This window comes from Vidua chalybeata, chromosome 3, assembly GCF_026979565.1.
Source record: "Vidua chalybeata isolate OUT-0048 chromosome 3, bVidCha1 merged haplotype, whole genome shotgun sequence".
Classification (NCBI taxonomy): domain Eukaryota; kingdom Metazoa; phylum Chordata; class Aves; order Passeriformes; family Viduidae; genus Vidua; species Vidua chalybeata.
In genome coordinates, this window is record NC_071532.1 from 97,040,639 (window position 1) to 97,061,026 (window position 20,388).

The 20,388-nt window shown below is 38.3% G+C and overlaps 1 protein-coding gene across 5 annotated transcripts in view; it reads left to right on the forward strand.

Moving 5' to 3' along the window:
* Window positions 1–20,388, forward strand: part of RNF144A (ring finger protein 144A) — a 62,899-nt gene that overhangs the window by 27,947 nt on the left and 14,564 nt on the right. For 4 of the 5 annotated variants that reach the window (XM_053936923.1, XM_053936920.1, XM_053936919.1 and 1 more), the window contains one exon: window positions 6,667–6,812. In XM_053936923.1, coding sequence (XP_053792898.1) covers window positions 6,678–6,812 — 135 coding nt within the window. In that variant the 5' untranslated portion in view covers window positions 6,667–6,677. Of the gene's footprint in view, window positions 1–6,666; window positions 6,813–7,715; window positions 7,816–20,388 lie in introns of those variants that run through there. The other variant, XM_053936924.1, reaches the window with a different exon arrangement.

The window sequence follows — 20,388 nt, forward strand, 5'->3', positions numbered from 1 at the left end:
AGTGCTTTGATAATCTCTTGGATAGCAAACATTGATTAGACAAATGAATTCTGAGTGATGTAGTTAATCTTTAGTAATTATACACCTGTCCTTTTGTTCATGTAATCTTTTAGGAATATTGAATGTTTGGATCATACTGCAGTGGGATTCCATTTCAATTATTATTTTACTCTGTATAGAAGTACACTGCTTCTGAGACGAGCTGGGAAGTTGATCTATTTCACCTATTTTCTCGAGATTTCTCTTGTATTTCCTATGTTTTCAATTGTCTTACTTATTACACCATTTTTCTTTTTATTACATTTCTTTTTTCTTACCTTTGATTCTTCCAGCTCTTTCCCTTCTGTCCGTTTGCCTTTCCCATCTACAGTTTCTTTCAGATGAAATTAAGTGATTTTCTTTTTTCCTTTGAAATGTTTTCACCCTTGCCTACAGGATCTGAATAACAGCCTCACCCAGTTTATTTCAGGTTGCTGCTGTTTGGCAGTGCTACAAGAAGCCACAGTGGCACCAGTGCTGGTGACTAACATAGGAAAATGCAAGGTCAGGAAAGTCTTTGGCTCTGTCACATTCAGTGGCTGTATTTGTTGGAATATGTGCAAGGATCTAGCTCTCTGGGGCACTTCTGCATGGACAGCTTATGGCATGTCTATATGTAGTATTCTTTTGAAGGAGGAGTTTTAACAATCTCTTGTTTTCTGTGTTTGTCACCATAATATCTTTATCTCACTACCTACCCATGTATTTGATAGGCAGTATTCTCATATCCATAGATCTAGAAACTGTCCATTGCTTTTCCAATCTTTAAAATCTGTCATGGTCTGTGCTGTAATCAAACCACATTGTCTAAAGTTTTGGCAGGAGTGGTTGCCGTATATAATATTCTAATTTCTCTAGAAAACAAAACAAAAAAAATTTACCCAGGTATTTAGCAAATAAATTGGTGTGGGTTTTTTTTTCTTCCTCTTTCAACATGCCCTAACAGTGATTTGTCCCTGAAGCATTCCACTAGATATATTTTATTTTGCAATCAATGTTACTCTTTCTTTTTTTTCCTTTTTTTTTAGCATTGTAATGTTTCAATGTAATCTTTGTACATGTATATATTTATACACCTATATTTATACAGATATATACATATACATGTATGCTTGTGTATGTATGATACATATATAAATATTTAAATACAGGATTTTATCAGTCAGGGAGGTAAAGCAAAGAAACATAGTAGCTACTCATGAGTGGACTGAAGTCCCTGGAATAATTGTTTCAACTCAAAGTATGAGCTTTTTTCCCACGTGCTTTATTGTGTAGGAGACTTAAGTTGCTGACAGTGTTCTAAAGCTTTTATACATGATCTTTTATTTCTTCTGGGCTTGAGCCTTGGAATAGCTTGAAGATAAGAACCTGGAGAGGTTGAAGTTGGTGGTTAGTCTGTGTAGGGACTTAAAGGCTAGGTCTAAAGAATTCACAATAAACAATGTGCTGACATGACTTTCTGCACTGTAAGTTGAAATTTTGTACATGTTGAAAAGTTATGCCTATAAACAGCAGCCTGTTATACTACTGGAATAAAGGATGTGGCTTTAGTGGGATTGTCTGGAATTCAGAGGATGATACCTGTCTGCTGGACTTCTGCAGTTGATTGTGGATCAGATTTATGAATGAGTCTGGAGACTTAGGTAGGAATTTGACAGGTTGACAGGATTTAAGAACCAAAGGAAGGCAAGCATCAAAACTCTGAAGTTAGTCATCCCTAAACATCCATGTAAATCAGTCTTGTGTTAGTGTGACTGACACCAATCAGAGAGCAATTCTGCTTTACCAGGCAGTTCTGTGAAGATGAAGACTTGGAGACACAGCTACTGCAGTGATAGATGCCAGTAACTAACTGTGATTGATAAGTGAGATGTCAAGTCTGCCTGCCAGTTTGTGTTATGGTATTTGTGTGGATGTAATAATTCATTTGTTTTATAAAGTGACTTTAAAATGACCTTTTCTGTGATATAGTTGCATAATAAAAACTGGTGCCACCAACACAAAACAGTTGCAAAGTGGTCAATTATGTCATGTAGGCTTCTTTCGTATGATCCTTCTGAAGATCTTTGGAAAAGCCTAGGAAAAATGAAAAATGGCATCAAGTTCTAGCTCTGACAGAGGGGCAGCAAATAATGGAAGCTCTAGGACTGTTGCTGAATGCCCTTAACCACCAGACTGGATCATGGGTGGTAGTCCCTGCTGCCCTGAGGGTACGGCCCATAGCTGTGGGATTGTGTGCAATGAGCCACAGCTGTGGGTGCAGAGGAAGGCTCAAAGTCAAAAATATTGACTTAAAAGAAATGACAGGCAGTCCCAGTTCCAAAGTGCAGTGTAGTAACCTTTCTACAAATGACTGCACTTCAGACATCTGTGGGCTTCTTCCACATAAGCAAAAATATGTAGGATTTTGTACAGATTTATATTTTTGTAAATATTAGTGGTATGAATGTATAAACATACTTCATATATTAAAAAAATACATACAATTGTACTAACAAATGTGTTTGACTCTTTATATAGGAGGAAATGTAGTCTGTATTATATACTTTTTTAATCTATAAATATTAATACACAATACTAAAACTGTACTATAGCAGATGTCTGACTTCCTCTAGTAGCCTGTATTCCTTTAATTGGAGTTATTTTGATAAAGAAGGACAAGAAGATTGAGACCAAATTTTAAATCCCATTTAAGTCCCTTCCTTTGATTTCTAAAAGAGCTGCTTTTCATCATGTCAATAAATTGAGATTAAGTTAACTCCTTAAGGCACATGACTTAAGTGTACCTGATTAAATATCTGTCTGGTAGGAGCAGGGACTGAAGCCCTTAATTTAGAAATTAAACTCATCCCTGACCTAAAGCTGAAATTGAGATTCTGCTGAAATCTCTATTTTGAGTCTTGCTTGTTGGAAAAGACCCACCAGCTAGTGTGCTGCATATGACTGCTATTCAGCCCTATTTTCTAGTCACTCTTCTGATATAGGCAGTCCTATGTGTATCCTGTGTTGAAGATGCAATTGCAGTTTAAATGTACAATGCTGTGAAATAATTGACTAGCATGCAATAAGAAAAATCATATTGTTTTAGGATTTCTTGAATGACTTTTATGTAAGAAAGTTGCATTATTTCCTGCTTTCATAGAAATTTTCACAGTATTTCTGCTTCACTGTTTTCTGCAATTCCTTGAGGCCTAAAAAGAATTGTTCTGTTCTTGACTTACCAGATGTTATCAGCCACTTGTTCTCACTAGAAAATGTAGTCTGTGTAGGTGGACCAAAAGCTGAGGGATTACTGTTCAGAAATACAATTCATGTTCACTTAATTCATTAATTGTTCTTCAGAAATAATGCAAGTTTCATTTTCATTCCATGCACATCTCTGGGAGTGCCTAAGAGTTGCATTCATATATATTGTGTTATTACAGTAAGAAGACTTTAGTCACTTCGCTCTCTTTATGCACAGATTCCCTTTCAGTGTGGACATGCAAATGATTAAACACTCATTAGTCAGGTTGTTAATTATTTATGACAATATTGCTCTGAATAAACTCTTACTAAAGCTATTTCCTATGCTTCTGACTTCCAGTTTGCTTTGGGATGCTGTCCCAGAAAATTATGTGCTATCTTACCATATATCTTACAAATTCAGTATTACCAGATGTGGACCACAGTCAGCAAAAATACATAAATGAGATGGACCTTGACTGCAAATCCTCTTAGTTCCCTTGTCTTTCTTACAATTACTTAGCATTCTCCCTGAAGTATTGCACATCACTAGAAAGCATGAGAATACAATCTAAAGCCGTAAGAGGCCACAGTTGTGGAACACAGTAGGAGTTTTAATCTGGTTTTGAAAGAAGGTGCTTGTTTTTCTACTTTTCTCTTACAAGTTTGTTGTTTGGTTTTATGCTATTTTTTAAGCTTTTTAAAGTGTTGTGATGTAAACAGAGAAGCTTATTATTTAGTTGCAGCAGTGTGCTGGATGATCATGAAACAAGACCTAGTCCATGCACTGAAAAGCTTCATTTTCTGTTCCTTTACAGGGTTACCCAGGAGAGATGATTGAGTTGGGTGTGGAGGCTTTTTGTACAAGCCTTTTTAGGCTAGGTGGCAAATTTCTTGGTCCTTGCTTTAATGGCAGTGACATTGTGTCCTCTCCATGCCCCTTAATGAATGTAAAATTTCTTTATTAAAAGAAGGTGTTTGGCAAGGAGGGGAGAGCAGGAATGGCTCTGCTACCATTTGAGGCTGAATTCAGATTTTGATCAGTTATCACCATGGCTGAATTCAGCATGGATTGCATGCCACCTGTATGGGGTAGCTGTTTTCTGCTTCAGCTGTTTTCTGTTTGAAAGCCAACTTGAAAGGCATTTTAATTGATTCATTCTTGCTTTGCAAAAGACAAAGAGGGGAGCAAAAGTGATACCAGTAAGCCTCTATTGAATATCCTAGAAAACAAGGCTAAGCCTTGGGGCTGAAAGCTTGATATTTTCCCTTTGTTGTCACTTATTGACCCACACTGAATATATATCATTTTTTTTTTCCTGAATTGAGCCATGCTATACATGTGGTCAGCTTTAGTCTGAATTGTGTCAGATTTACATCTTAGCCATAAAATTTGCTGTGATTTTGGTCTGCCTTATGTATGTAAGTGCATCTTAACATTATCTGTCCTTCATTGTTCATTTCCTGATTTCATCTACTTGCAACCATAAGCATCAGATATCCAATAAACTAGGCAGGACAAGCAAATAACTAATGGCAGGCAGTTCAGATATATTTGGTCACTACTTCTCAAATACCTCATGAATCTGTCTGTAAATGTCAGATAAACCAAAGTTTGGAAGGAGAAAATTGGTTTTGCTAGTAATTTGTGTGTGAAATGAAAAAGTACTGGTGAAGTACAGAAGCAGTCTAGTAGCCTTAGAAGTCATGGGGTTTCATTCATCTCACTGTGTTGGACTTTCATGTTGAGGTCTCGGGAAAGACTGCACAGCACAAATTGTGAGGTGGAACCATTATTTATGTGCTGTTCTGTGGGGCTGTTCCATCTCTTTCCATTGAAACAGTGTGGAGTTTTTGTGTGGGGTTTCAGAGGAAGTGCTCTAGAGCAGCCCTGGAAATGGGGTTGCTTAGCCTTTATTCTCTCCCCCCCTTCTTCTCCCTGTTGACTGCACTAGGAAAAAATCCTTTGGTGGTACTTAACGTGCATCATAAAAAACATCTAATGAATTGGACTGAATGGGAAGGCTGACAAAATCTTCACTTTGTTTCAGAAATGTTAGGGGTCTTGGTAGAGTCATGCCCACAATTAACTGAATATCAAAGACTTGGATTTCAAAGAAATGTTTGTGAAGTCTGTGTGTGATTTCTTGGGGGACAAAAAGCATGCTTTTCTTGAACATTTGCCTAAATCTAGTATAGTAAGCATTAGTTTGTTGCAGTTCTGGAGGTTTGCAAAGTTCCCAGATATGACTTAAAAATTAGCAGTTTGTGCAAGGAGTAGTGGAGGCAGAGGGGGAAAAAAGAAAACAAACCATGAAAAAACTGTAACGTGATTTGAGTAACGTAACTGCTGGTGTAACGATGGTAAGGAACCACCTAATTTTGGGAAGGAGGAAGGCATGACAATGTGAACCTTTCAGCAGCTTGGGATGTGAATTTTCTATGCTTGGAAGGTCAATGTCACAGTGATAAAACATTACTAGTAAATATGTTGTTAAAATTTGATGTACTCCATAAGTTACCCTAGATGTTTTGGGGGAGTGTGTGGGTTTTTGTTTTGTTTTTCTTCATGTAAAATTCATAAATTAGCTTTTCTCTTTGCGAATACATTTCTTACATGTGAGATTTTCTTTCTGCTTAGTCAGTTGACAACGCACCATCTGGGCCCTGAAGATAAAGATGCTCTGCATGATCCTATCCTATCACTGTTTTGAGGGTGATATATAGGTTATTATAGCCTATTCTTATAGCTCACTTTTTTTGCCCCAGATGATTGTTGCTACAACCAAGTTGTGCTCTCGGCATATTGAAAGAGTTGGAGAAAATTGCAGGCTAAAACTTGCAGTGTACTCAAAATATTTATTGTTCTTGCTAAAATTAACAGCAAACTGATTGATCTGTCATGCTCCTGGGAACAAAAATATCTGGCTCTGTGAGCTGAAATATCATCATGCTGGAAAAGGGCATAATAAATGCCTGGCTTATGAAAGACCTTTTGAGTCTTGCCTGCATAGCTGAGGTTAAGGCATGTCATGAGTAAATTTTAATGTTTGTGAGAGAAAGCTTGCAACTAGTGATGAAAATCACAGGAATTGGAAACAAGATTTTTGCATGTGACCTAAGGGTATTCCTGCTTGCCTTCATATGTTTAGTGTATTATGTGTGGGGTTATTTTTCCTTCTGCTTTCTATATGCAAGTTCTATCAGGCAGGGATATAAAAGGGAATGCAAGTGCTGGCACTTGCTGGCAAGTGCTGCATAGCTATTGCTGGTTAGTTAGGTCGTTGGAAAAAACAAACCCAACAAGCAATAGCTGACAATGTGATTTTCAATGGCAGAAATGTACTGAGTATCAATATAAGAAAATAATGGAGTATCTTTACTTTTTATGCTGTTCTTCAGACTGCTCTGCAATGACTACAGCAAGATACAGGCCTACCTGGGACTTGGTACTTGACCCATTAGTGTCCTGTAAGCTCTGCCTTGGTGAATACCCCGTGGAGCAGATGACAACAATAGCACAATGCCAATGCATCTTCTGTACCCTGGTGAGTTTGTGTTCTTTATTAGACATAAAAAAAACAAGACATATGTTTAACTGCAGAAATAGTGTATTTCTGCTGGTAGGACTCACCCTGAAGTATTGATCTTGCGTTGGAAATAAATAACCATTGCTGTGTACTTGACCCAAAAGCTAGGAAGTAAACCTTTGTTTACCTGCAATTAAAAGAAAAAAAATATTCTGCACTTCAGTATACTTACCAAGGTTGTTTACACTTTCCCTTTTATCTATCAGTGGCTTGGATCTGGGGGTGGTTTTGGTGCTCCTTATGTACCTTTTAAAAGACAACTTCTATTGAGTTGGACTGAATGGGAGGGCTGACAAAATCTTCACTTTTTTTCAGAAATGTTAGAGACCTTGGTGGAGTCATGCCCACAATTAATTGAATATCAAAGACTACTGGGGTGGTTTTATTTGGGTTTTTATTGGGTGCTGAGGTGTTTGTGATTTGGTGTTTTGTTTTTTTTTTTTTTCCATTAGGTTTTTAATTTTTTTTTAACTTTAGAAGAGAATAGAGTTTCAGTTGAAAGAGATCACTTCAGTCATGATCTATGGTCCAACTGCCTGGCCAGTTCATGGCTTGTCAAAAGCTAAAGCATGGTGTTAAAAGGCATTGTCCAAATACCTCGTAAACACTGCTCTAGGAATCCTGTTCCAATGTTTGGTCACACTCTCTGTAAAGAAATGCTTCCTTATGTCCAATCTGAACCTTGCCTGATGCAGCTTTGAACCATTCCCATGTGTCTTGTCAATGGATACTTGGGAGAAGAGCTCAGCACCTCCCTTTCTACTTTCCTTCCTCAAGAAACTTCAGAGAGCAATGAGGTCACTCCTCAGTCTCTCCAAACTAGACAAACCTAAGGTTCTCAGCTGCTCCTCACAGGACACTCCTTCCAGCCCTTTCACCATCTTTGTTTTCCTCTGGAGATGCATCCAAGGACATTCACATCCTTAAGTGGTGTGGCCCAGATCTCCACCCATGCTTGAAGGTGAGGCTGCACCAACTCTGAACACAGTGGGACAATCACCTCTTTTGAGCAGCTGGTGATGCTGGGTTTGGTGATCCCAGAATGGGCTTTGCCCTCCTGGCTGCTGGCCACTGCTGACTCACATGGAACCTGCTGTCACCCAGCACCCCAGATGCCTTTCTGCAGGGCTGCTCTCCCGCCACTCCTCTCCTAATTCATACTGTGCCTGGTGTTACTCCATACCAGGTGCAGAAACTGGCAATTCAATTTGTTAAATTTTATGCCATTAATCATTTCCCTACTCCAATTTACCTTGACCCTTCTGCAAGGTATCTTGCCCCTCAACAGAATCAGTAGGAATTTCTAGTTTTGTATCATCCTCAAACGTGCTAATGGTACATTTGATTCTTGGGTCCAAACAGTTGATAAACACATTGAACACAACTGACGCTAGAGCTGAGCTCTGAGGAGCAGTGCTGGTGTCTGGTTGCCAGACAAATGTAGTCCCATTCACTACAACCCTTGGAGCCCAACTTTACATTCAGAGCTCATCTCACAGTTGGACAGCTTGTGCAGAAGGGTGTTGAGAGGGACAGTCTCAAAAGCCTCACTAAAACCAGTGAAACTACATCCACTGCCTCCTCCTTAATTCCAGGCGGGTGACGTTGTCATAGCAGGTTATCAAATTAGTTAAACAGTCTCTGGTTTTGATCCTATGTTGATGGTGCCTGATGATTTAAATGCCTTTCAATAGAACCCAGCATAGCCATGCACACACTTGTAACTAGAGAAGTATTTAATGTATTACAGATTCTAATTTCACTGTATCATAATTACAGTCACAAAACAGGCTTCCATTACCATATTGTACAAATGCCTACCTGGAATAACAAGAATCTTGTCAGTTAAATACAAAACCCTGGGGAACATGTGTAGTATTTGACAAATATCATCATCACAGTTAATGGATATTGCTAGTGTAGGAACAGAGGAAACTACTAGTCAGTTTCTATCCCTAATACTGAACTTAAATTAAAATTTTAGTTCATTAAATATTGCAATGGGTGCAATTACACCAAAAACCTTGTAATATGGTTCAGCAGAGGAAAAATTGGAGTATTATCAGTAAGAATATAACTTATGGGATACATGATGCTCAAACTTTAATTTCCCAAGAGTTTATGCTATGGTATTATAGACTCAGACATGGAATTGGGTGACTTTTTTTTTAATTTAAAAAGTCCTTCCGAGAAAAGTTTTTTGGTGTGTATTTTTAATATTTAATTCAAGCATTTTAGTTTATTTTACTTTTCTTCATGGAAATACTACCATTTTTTAAATAGTAGATTTCATTTTTCTTGGTGGTTATTGAAGATATAGGAGACAGCCAATGGAACCGGCAGATCTACTGTGAAAGAAATGTTGCTCAAGCATGCAAAAGCATATAAAATAGTAGGCTCCATGAAAACTCTTCTAGTGCTTACCGCTGAGTGTTGTGTTTGAATGCAGATTATATTTAAATGTCAGTTTTCAGTAACACCTCCATGGCAGCAGAAGAATTGGGTTACCAAATACATTTTGTTCAACTTCACCTTGTTCCTTTCAATGTTTACTGCCATCCCCAGTCTTCTGATTTTTTGGTTAACATGTGGTTGCTGACTCTTACAGCTGTTTTGAAAGATATAACCAGTTACAGACATCAGATATGTAGCCTTTACTGATAACCTCTTCTTACCAGCTGATATTGTCATCTGACTGATGACATGGAATTTGTGTTTTGAACTCTGTTCAGATGGAATCATAAGCCAGTTTTTACAACTTGTATTTTATTGTCTTGAATAGTTCATTCAACTTTGTCCTGTTTAAAGAATTTTTTGTAGCTTGCCTGCCTCTTGTTTGCCACTAATAAGCTTTATACAGTGACATTTGAGTGCCCTGAAAAAATTATTTATCCTAAAGCTTTCCCATGAATTAACAGATAGTATTACTCTTACTTTCCTTGATGATGGTGAGGGAAGTATTAAGAATCAATCCCAATAAATGCAAGAAGCAATAGCTATAGACCTCTTACAGCCCAGGCCTTCATCTGAAACCCAAGGCCCTCATCTGTACCTTTGGGCCAGCCTGAAGGTTGATAAATTGCTAAAGAAAATACTCCCATGAGTCTGGCAAGATTGTTTGGCCTATTCACAGTTGTTAAGGAAGAATCTTAGAATCTTCCACTTAGAATCTTCCACTGGTGTTCCTTCAGCAATGATTTCCAGAAACACCAGGGACCTGCGTATGAACTGCACTTTGTAAATGGCCAAACAATCAAAAAGAGTAGCCTTTTGACTCAAGATTTAGCATGGGGTCTAGGTACAGTAGATCCAGTTCATCTCTGCTTGTTCTTAGTTGACCAATATGTAGTTTTGTTCAGGCTTCTTTTTTGTACATGAACAGAGAACTGATGGTCTTTCCAGATATATGAGCAAAAAAGAAAAAGGGATGTCCTTAGAAGTGTGAGGATTACTTTTTTTTACTACAGCTTTTACCACTAGCTCTAGGCCTTCTGTCTAAATCACAGCAAGCTGAAACAACACGAGTATGTATTACAAAGAGATCTTTCAAGTGTGGTAGTACTAGTATGTTGGCAACATTTGGATCAATATACGGGTCTTTTAGTCCTGTGTCTGCAAGTCTTGACTGTTTATAATCATAGAAGTGCTGTAGTAAAGATACCATGAAGGATTGTCTCTTCCTGACACTTGTACAGTAGCACAGCATTTCTATTCAGAAAGATAGAATGGGGACACTGTTTCCATTTGCTTTCTGTCAGAGCTGTGCATGGATTAAATAGAGCAGACTGCCACTCCTGTGCTGATAAGGCACAGGCACTACAATTTCCCATAGTATTATTTTGCCAGTTAGTACAATACTCCATTATTGTTTTTATCATTGTGATCACTAATGCCCAGACAATGCTGTGAGCTCTCAAGTTTAATATCTCATCCATTAGGAATGTTATGAGAATGTATTTTTTCTGGTACCTCAAGCAATCCAACAATGGATTTGCTTGAGGTACCAGAGAAACATAAGTCTAAAGAACAGAGAGAAAAACAAGCTAACTGCTGTTAGCTTTTTGTTCGATTTTATGAGTATTATCAAGGGGCAAACCAGTATCTCTCTTAGAGTCATGTTAACAATAGGATCAATCTTAAGTGTGGTTGTGTAATTTTGGACCAAACACCTAAATAGCCTTTTATTAAATTCTTTCCCCACTTAAATAGCACACAGTACATTGCTAATAATCTTGCATACTAAGATAGTCACTTAGTAGTTGCTTGTCTCAGAAGAAATAACTGATTTTGCATATTTTCTTCAGAAAGCTTTACACTTAGAGAAGGGAAAAGAGTAAAGCAGAGAACATCACTTTTTCTTTAATTTTTTTTGTATTATTTGCTGCATTAAATTTTTTCACTTACTACTTAGCCTTTGCTTTTTTAAAGGGATGATGGGAGATAAGCAGGAGCAATTTTATCCAATTCTTGTCTGAAATTCAGATTATTTTGTAATCTATGAAATTCACATGCATCTTAATGGGCAGGATGTTTCTTTGATGTGTTAACAATTGTGTATGTGCTGAAGTCGCAACAGGATTTTTGCAGTTTATATTCTTTCACGGAAGTCAAGCAGTTAGTTACTTGAATGTTTTCTGGTTCAGGATTTACATGTACATCTGTATACATAAATACTGTATAATTTATATATATATAAAACACACACATAGATGTTTCAATGTGTTCCAAGTGCAGTGATGCCACTATTACTCAAGGCAGGCTAAGCTCCTTTTGACCTCACATTATTTTATTCAGTTCTCTTCAAGATGTTATGCACTACTGATTATTCTGGCACCGGTGGATTCATTGCTTCCTTTACTCAAATTTAAAACAAAAATCTGTCAAGTAGGCAGTCTAAGCAAGCAAATGTCTAGAAGAAATATGAAGCATGACAGAAAACTTCAATGAAAATATTTGATTACTCCTCTGTAGTCTACCTTGTTACAGATAAAAGGAGAAACTGTAGTCAGGTAAATGAAAGAGAGGACCACTAACAGTTAGAAAATAACAAAACTAAGGTTAAGACCTGCCTTCTGCTTCATGTTTGTGCTTTCTTTTTCATCAGATAGCACATGTGGATCAACTTTGGTGTTTGAAACTAACACTGCTTCGTAGATACTCATACTCTGATTCTTTCCCTAAGCACTACCTTAAGCATTTGAGCCAGCTGGTTAATCTTACCTGGACCTTTAGGTGTCCCTCTAAGTTTGTTGTATTCTATCCCTAATAGCTTGACAGTAGGATAGTGAGACTTCTGTTATCACTACTCCTTTTTAAACAGGATTACTGAATTTGCCTGTTCATAACTGATTATACAGATCTGCTTAATTCTGATCATTCTGCTATTTGAGCTGCCTTATAGGCTGTGATCAGCAAAGCAATTATCCTGCCTATAACTGGTATCAGGCACACCCTTTTTTTTTTTTCTTGTTGTCATGCTTGACCAAAAGTACTTGAAGCTTCTCTGAGTAGAAGAATAGAAAAAATAGTGATTTACTTAGTGCTAGCCCTCACTCCAGGTGAGACAGAGGCAGCAGCATCAGCCTCTCCTTCCCCCAGGGCAAGGCAGACTTCAAGAGCAGCGTGGATGGAAACAGGCGGGCTTGGCTGCTTTCCTGTTCCTATGTAGTTTGTCTCTGCTTGCCGAAAGAAGTCTACCTTAGCAGGGCAGCACTGAGCTGACACCAGGCTGTTCCTCACCTCTACAGAAGGAAGTGCCTCACTTGCTTGGAGACAGGAGGGAGGGGGAAACCTAATGGCTTGTGAGGTTTTATAGAGTTCAAGGTCCTTCTTAGCAGCTGTAATGTTTCTGTTTCCCACCACCAAAGCTTAGAGCTTGCTGCTTGTGCTCATATACCCTAACCTTAGCAGAGAACTGATACTAATCTTGACACATGATGTGTCAGTAGAGGCTTCATGTTTAGAGGTCACTGTGTGTTTGTGTAGCAGTTCACGTGGCCAGCTGCATTCTCACTTGTCTTGTAGGTGGTGGGATGGCAGAACTTGCTGCTTTAATAAGCAAGTACCACAGAACCCTGGGTGAAAACTAAACTTGATCCAGAGCCTTCAGGTCTCCTGTGTGATGTTACTAAATGAGATTAATGTTATCTGTCTTCATCAGGCTGTTGGGAAAACTAGCTAATTTTGGTTTGCATAGGGTTTTGCATGTGAAAAGGGATGAGCCTTTGTTTGCTGCAGGTGTATTTTCCTCCCACTCAGAATTGCTATTTCTGTTCTGAAATAGAATAAGCTTTTCTCAAGCATATAAGACTGATTTTTTGTGGTGTTTTTTTCCTCCTGAATATTTGATTTTCATCCCACATATGTTGGCATTTGAATATAAATTAATTTTTGTAAAGTTTACTGTGTGTTTTTACCAATTGCAGCCCTAAATAGGTGAGAAGAAAAAGTTTGTGCAAGGTAATGGAGGGATAAAAATTCATAATGAAAAGTTTGCATGTACATCCATTTGAAATACCTATTAAAATATGAAGAGGTATCACAAGATATTATCCTTGTGTCATTTGGCCATTTTTTTGCTGTCTATTGCTGTGTTTGATTCCTCTGAAGAAAAATTGTTCAACTTCTATAAATTTTACAGTACACAGCCATAAATGTATATATAAAAAAACAAGCCTTATCCACTTCAAAGGCTGGATAGCTGTAAGTCTGTGTTGCTTTCTCTTTCAAGATACTCAGCTGGAGAAAGGCACTTGTTTTTCCAGTGCTTTTAGTTCTGGTTGCTTGGTCTCGCTTGTAATTTCTGCAGCCATTGATTGCTGTGTCTCAAGGGCTATTTGCCATGTCCTGACATTTCTCAAGCTGAAGTAGTTATCAGGGCTTCTCTTTCTGCTTTCTTGATAATACATTTCTTCTTGCCTTACTTCATCATTTATTGACTGATGGCCTGATGATGCCTGTTCCCTGTACTCAAACTTGCGCAGTCTCACGTGGAGGATTTGGAGGCTGGACTCAGAGGGATGATGCATCTCATCCCTGATACAAACATCTTGTCTGTGAGTTATTGTTTGCATTCATTAAGAAGCATGTACCAGGGACTGCTGTGACATTTGAGTGTACTGTCAGAAGGCATTTGGACAGAGGTAGAACCAATGCAGCAAAGTCTACTCTGCTGACCACAGGAGGAATCAACAGCCATGACTGCACTAACTACAGCAGAGTTTGCAATGGGTGAATGCCTGCTCCTGCCAGGATGCAGCCAGTCCCCATACTAAGATTACACCAGCTGTTGGGAGCACAAGGACTCTTGGACAATAATAATTTTTACAGCTCAGGAAAGAATGCTCAGATGGTTTGTCTTCAAACATGGAAGCACATGGGCTGTGTTTATCTTTCCCAGCCCTCATGCTGTTTGGCCATTATCCACAGGGAAGATGATGTGATTGTGTTTAGACTGACAATATAGCCTATAACAGGGCTACAGAACAGCTGAGGGAGTCTTTAAACATTGATGGCATGGTGGGAAAAAGAGGCATTTACCCTGTGCAATTTCAAACAAAAAGTATCTTTAAAATAGGCCAAGTATCAGGAAGATAGAGGCAGGAAACCTGTTAAATGGGTCTTCCAAATTGCTTGCCACTTTGGGAAAAACATGTATCAGCTGTGCTGTTATCTCCCTCTGGTCCTGGCCAAAGTCTCTCTGTACATTCTTGTTCGTAGCATAAGGCTCTAGGTATTTCCCTGTTGCGGACCTCTGGAGTGCCTTGCAGGTGCTTGTCTTGGAGTCAAGGGTTGGTATGCTTATGTAGCAGAATTTTTGATTCTGTAACAAAACAAAGGATATAAAGGATAAACATGTAAGACTGTTCTCTGTTTCTGCTTTGAAGTACTGCATGTCAAGATAAGTAAATTTGTTCTTCCTGTAATTTATTCTTAAGATGATAAATTACGGTTAATAAAAATTTGAGTTCTAATAGTGAATATTTCCTTGCAAGTAGATAATTTTCTGAAAAGATGTCTGTAGAAGTAGAAATTATTTAAGTTCAAAGTAGTACCACAAACATTAAACACTTCTAATGTACATCTGTCTCAGATCAAGGTGCTTGGTGAAGTTGAATGTAGTTTGTGCTTGCAGATTTGGTCAGTATAGCTGACAATTTATCTAGTAAAGAAGCAAAATCACTCCCACAGTCAGGCATATGCCTCAAACAGATCTCTGATTAAGTTTGCATGGATATTTTCCAGTAAGTCGCTCATCAACTAAGTAGGATTAGGGTGATACTAAAAAGCTAGATTGTAGGTCTACTGTAGAATTGGGCATACTGGAGCAGCAGTGCAAGAGTGGTTTCAAGTTGAGCCTGTTATTGAACAACAATAGATTTGAGGCAGGATTATAACTACTTTACACAAAAGAAAAGGCCACGTAATAAATTTGAAAGAAGCTTAAAAGCTTTCTGAGGAACCTACTGTTCTTTTTCTTCCTTGCATATGTTTTCTTGTGTGCGGTAAGTATAACATGGAAATTTCTTGGAAAGTAGTTTTCTTTTTCTATAAAATACTAAGATTAAATAATATTGCTCTTATGACTGGAGTGTTGAAATGGAAGGATACAGGCTCTTTAGGAAGGACAGGCAGAAGAAATAAAGTGGAGGTGTCACTCTGTATGTCAGTAGCCAGCTGGAGGGTGTGGAACTACACTTGGGGGTCGATAAGGAGACGACCAAAAGCTTATGGGTCAGGGTTAAAGGGAGGGCAGGAACAGGTAACTTTATGATGGGTTTGCTACAGGGAGTCCAACTAAGAAGCTGTACAAGAAAATTGGCGAGGCTTTATTTATAAAGGCATGTAGTGATTGGACAAGTGGGAACGGCTTCAAACTGAAAAAGAGTTGGTTTAGATACTAGGATGGAATTCTTTACTATGGTGGTGGTGAGGCACTGGACAGGTTACCCAGAGAAGTTGTGAATGCCCCATCCCTGGAAGTGTTCAAGGCCGGTTTGGATAGAGCTCTGAGCAACCTGGTCTAGTAGAAAGTGGCCCTGCTTATGGCAAAAGAGTTGGAACTATATGATCTTTAAGGTATATCCCAACCTAAGCCAAGCTATGATTCTGTGATTTGTCCTATTACCAGATGAGTATTCTTGTTGCTTTTAGAAGTATGCACCAAAACATTTAAAATAGTAGCATATGATAGTTATATGAGGCTCCAAGAATCTCTCAGGAATAGGGAAGGCTCTAGCCCTGTTGTATCATTCTTCCTCCTTCTTCAGAGAACACCCCAGATGCAGGCTGCTTGTTTTAGGGGAGTTTTTCTTCTTGAAATTTTTTAAGTTTGCCTAAATGGAAAATATTTCTGGACAATGACATTCAGAGCGAATTTGCTATTTGGACAAAAGGAAGGGAGCTATTTTTCCAAGAGTATTAGTCTTCACCTGAGACACAGACACTCAGATTTTTTTGTAGTGAAAGAAATTCACTCACTCTCACACATGCTGTCTCCCCCTGCCCCAGTGAGTATTGCATACTACATCACTGCACTGTTCTAATCTGAACCTAAAATAGGACATTACATCATGTTATCCAAAAGATTTACAGGCAGTTTGTCTACAAGTATAAATTCTATCTATTCATCAGACTGACTGCAGAATTAGCTTAGGGGAATTTGCACAGATCAGTAGAATAACTTTGGTATTGCACTGTCTCATGGAAGGAAAATATATCACCTTCTTAGAATTCATTTTAAAGCAATGTAAACAAAAATTCCCAGTATGCAGAGCATAAAAGTACTACAAAATACTACCAAACGTAGTTGATGCTGTAGTCGTTTTGGTCATCTGTGTAGCCCCATCACATGAATTTTGAGCTTTGGCTTAGTATCCTGTTAGCATAAAAGTGACCCATAGACCAAACTGTAAATTTTTAGCTACAAGACACCAAATAAGTGCTTCTTACTCAATATCATTTCATATTCTTCATACAGAAGAATCTTCTTACCCTAGAATGTAACGCCCAAAGGGATCTTTGCATGTGCCTACCCTGATGTCACTTGTAACATGGATCACAAAATACCAAACAGCTTTTCCTGAGTCTTCATGTGGTTGAATGCAAGTTTATGTAATTACACGTGTGTGTGTGTATTTATGTATGTATATTTTTAGATGTTCATCTAATCCTAGTTTGCAGATGATATAGAATTTGAGACTGGCAATTTAGTCTACATGCTAATAATTATCCTATTTGAAAAGATTTTCAGCCTGAGCTTTAAAAAATCTCCCTTGTTGAAAAAGTATGTCAGCCCTTCCTTGTGTTTCTGAAGTACAGTGTAAACTCCTAGTGATTGTCTGCCCAAAGTGCAGGGTTATCTCCAAGGTTAATATTTGTGCACATAGCAACTGCCTTTGCCTACCTCTAATATTTATTGCTACTAAATACATTGTCAAAAACTAGTTCTCTTTCTTTTTTAGAACTTGGTAAATGCTAGGTATCATCTTTTTATTTTTCCCCCTTTCAATTTTATCAGTGCATGTGTTTTGTTTTTTTAAAAATTGCTTTCCAATACCAGCATGTGATGATTTTGCATATAGTGCACACTTCATATGGTGATGGCTATGGCCTAGTGCCAGCACTAAAATATATTTGAAGGTTTAAGAAATAAATCAAATGATGTAGTGATAATATACTTAGTTCTTGTCTTGTCATGTGTTTTTGGCCTTTCCAAATCCATGGACTGATTTAAAAATTTCCCATATGATTTAGCACTTGCATTGCAGCATTAGTGTAGTCAGAAGTCAACATTTTAACAAATTCCACCTATCAGCTGTTAAGAAAATAGTGCAGGATAATCTTTTTGTCTGCCTAACTCAAATAAAAGGTGACATCTTGAAAAACTATTCCTTGTTTGCTGCAATAGTAGCAATAACATGTTCTTAAAAAATTAATTATTTATAACTCACCCAAACCATCTCCAAGTGTTTTTAATTACATGCATTTTGTATTGTAAAATGACCTCAGGCACCAAGTGAACACATTTTTTCTGTCAAAGTAGATGGTAGATAAGTGTTGCCCCCATGTAAGTTGTGAAAGTCAAGATTCCTTTTTTGGAATTATGATGGGATTTATTTGGGGTTTGATATCAGGAGAAATAAATCAAAGCACCGACATCAGAAGTAAGCATGATTATTCCTGGAATTCTTCTAAAAGAAAAGGAAAATAAAAAAAAATTTGCTGTGTCCTGTGCAGTTTTGTTAGAGCTAAATGCAACAGAGCAAGATTGTGTTGTGGTTTTGAAATTATGCAAAAACTAAGCATTTTGATTCCTATATAGGGTATGTTGATCTTTATAACATTAAACAAAATATATGAAGCTCTAAAGTCATGGCACATCAGTGGTCACTGCACATACCTTCCTGTGTGGCACAATCCTTGATGTATAGAGGTTAGAAGTACAACACATCTTGCTGAGCTTTAAATACTACACTGTGCTTGACAGCTTCAGAAAGTCATTCCTTTATTAGTCGTCTGTCTCTGAGGCAACAGGAAAAAAAAGTGTTCCCAATTTATATAGGCAGCTTATAGTAAAATTGCTGTTGAATTGGGGTCTCAGTTGATCTTAGTGAGGGAATGGATCTGGGCCAAAACTCCTAAAAATGGATGTGCTTCTGCCCTTTGTCATGAGGACAGCAAATGCCTGTAGGATTAATGTGTTACCAGGTGATGAAAAAAGTTATGCACACGTCAGAAAGGACAACAGGGATGAAAAGAGGACAGAACAGGGATGCACAAGGAGTATGCATGCACAGGGAACAATACAGGAGTAGTGCTCAGGGGAGCTAACTGGTCTCTTCTGACACACATCCATTAGAGGAATAATAAAGATGTTCCTCAGCATATTAGTTTTATACACATCAGTGTACTCTTGTAACCTTACTCCAATCCCATGCCATAGGTATCTAATTTTAGCTCTTGTTTTCTCTGAGAAAAGTTATGCAATAGACTTAATTTTGAATGTTGTTTGGGGTGACCTACACTCCCATATTTTTTGTTAATGCTTTAGAGTACTTTATTGCCTTAATGGAAGGACTATGAAAATACTTTCTTCCAGCATTGAATCAAGTTGCATAGAAAATTTGCAAAAAAATTGTCATCTTTCTGTAGTTGTTTTAGAATGAATTTTTCATAGTATACGATTGAATACCTAATCCTGCTTTGTTGTGTTGCTTGCATGCTGCTGCATTTCTGGCACTATAGCCAGTCTTATACAAGTTGCATGTCTTGTGTCTGCTTTCAAGAGAAGCTGCAGGTACCCTGTGCAACAAATTCTCTTGCAACTGCTTTGGGTTCCTCTTTCTCCACCCAAGAAGTCTCAGGGAGTCTTGAGTGGATAGCATGTTTTAGCCTCTGCCTATTTTTCAGCAATATTTTGTAGCTTTGAGGCATTTCTCAGAAGGTGAAGCATGAGAAGTGCACTTGGCTGTGCTGATTTTGAGAAGACAGCAGCCAGTGGCCCATCAAGGGGAAGGGAAAAGGCCATGGACACTGCTCATGACAGGAATGAACTGTGTAGTTTCTTGGAAAATGAGAGGAAAGGGAAGCAAATAGAGTAGGCTTTGGCAATAGTCCTAAACAGGTTGAGGAGAAGAATTAGCCACATTAATGATTAATGATAGCAAAGCTCATTCAGCTTGAAAAGTACTTTCTGTAACTGCTAAGTGCTGGCGTTAAAAATGTATGCATTTTCATTTTAATCTACACTTGGCATCTGCAAATGGAGAGGAAAGGGAAGAGCCAGCAGTGTCATTATAGCAGCACTAATACCTCACTACAGCTGAAATCACAGCTTGCCAAGGCACACAGCCTAGGGTCTGGGTCTTGCAGAGCTCAGCCTGTTGTGGTTAGTGATACAGGTTCTCCTAAAGTGTTCCACCACCTGTCCTGCAGAGCTCCAAGTGAAGGCTTGGAAACCTTCTGCAAGTCAACATCTACTAAATGAACAGTTGTCCTCATTAAACCCCTGCTGAGGAAGACAAAGACTATGTGTTGTCTGTTACACATGGATTTCTTTGCAGAATTAAAAAAATTAGAAATACCAATTATCTGATCTCTGTTTTTCTTTTCCAAAAAATTGACCTGCTTTCTCTAATGCGTGGGAGACACAGAGAAAGGGAGCTCTAACAGAAATGATCTGTCATGCTATCAAGGTGGTGGCAACTTGCCAACAGAAATGCTGTGGACCAAAGCAGCAGAGATTGTGTGGGTAGGAGGTACAGTCTTTGCTGCAATCAAGCTGCGAGAGGTAAAATATAGAATAGTTTGTTAATAGAATAGTTTGTTAATAGAGGTGTCTGAAAGGAGCTGAATAGACAAATGGAGAGGCAGAAGAGAAAGAGGTTTGAAGTCTGAACTTTAACAGCTACAAGCCACATGCCTGAGGGTTAGGCTGGAAGGTGCTTGTTGATGGGTTATTTGATTGCACAGGATGAAGGAAGAAGCAGTTTGGGAGAAGCAGTTTTGTGCTCTGACCTGAAGTTAGGCACAC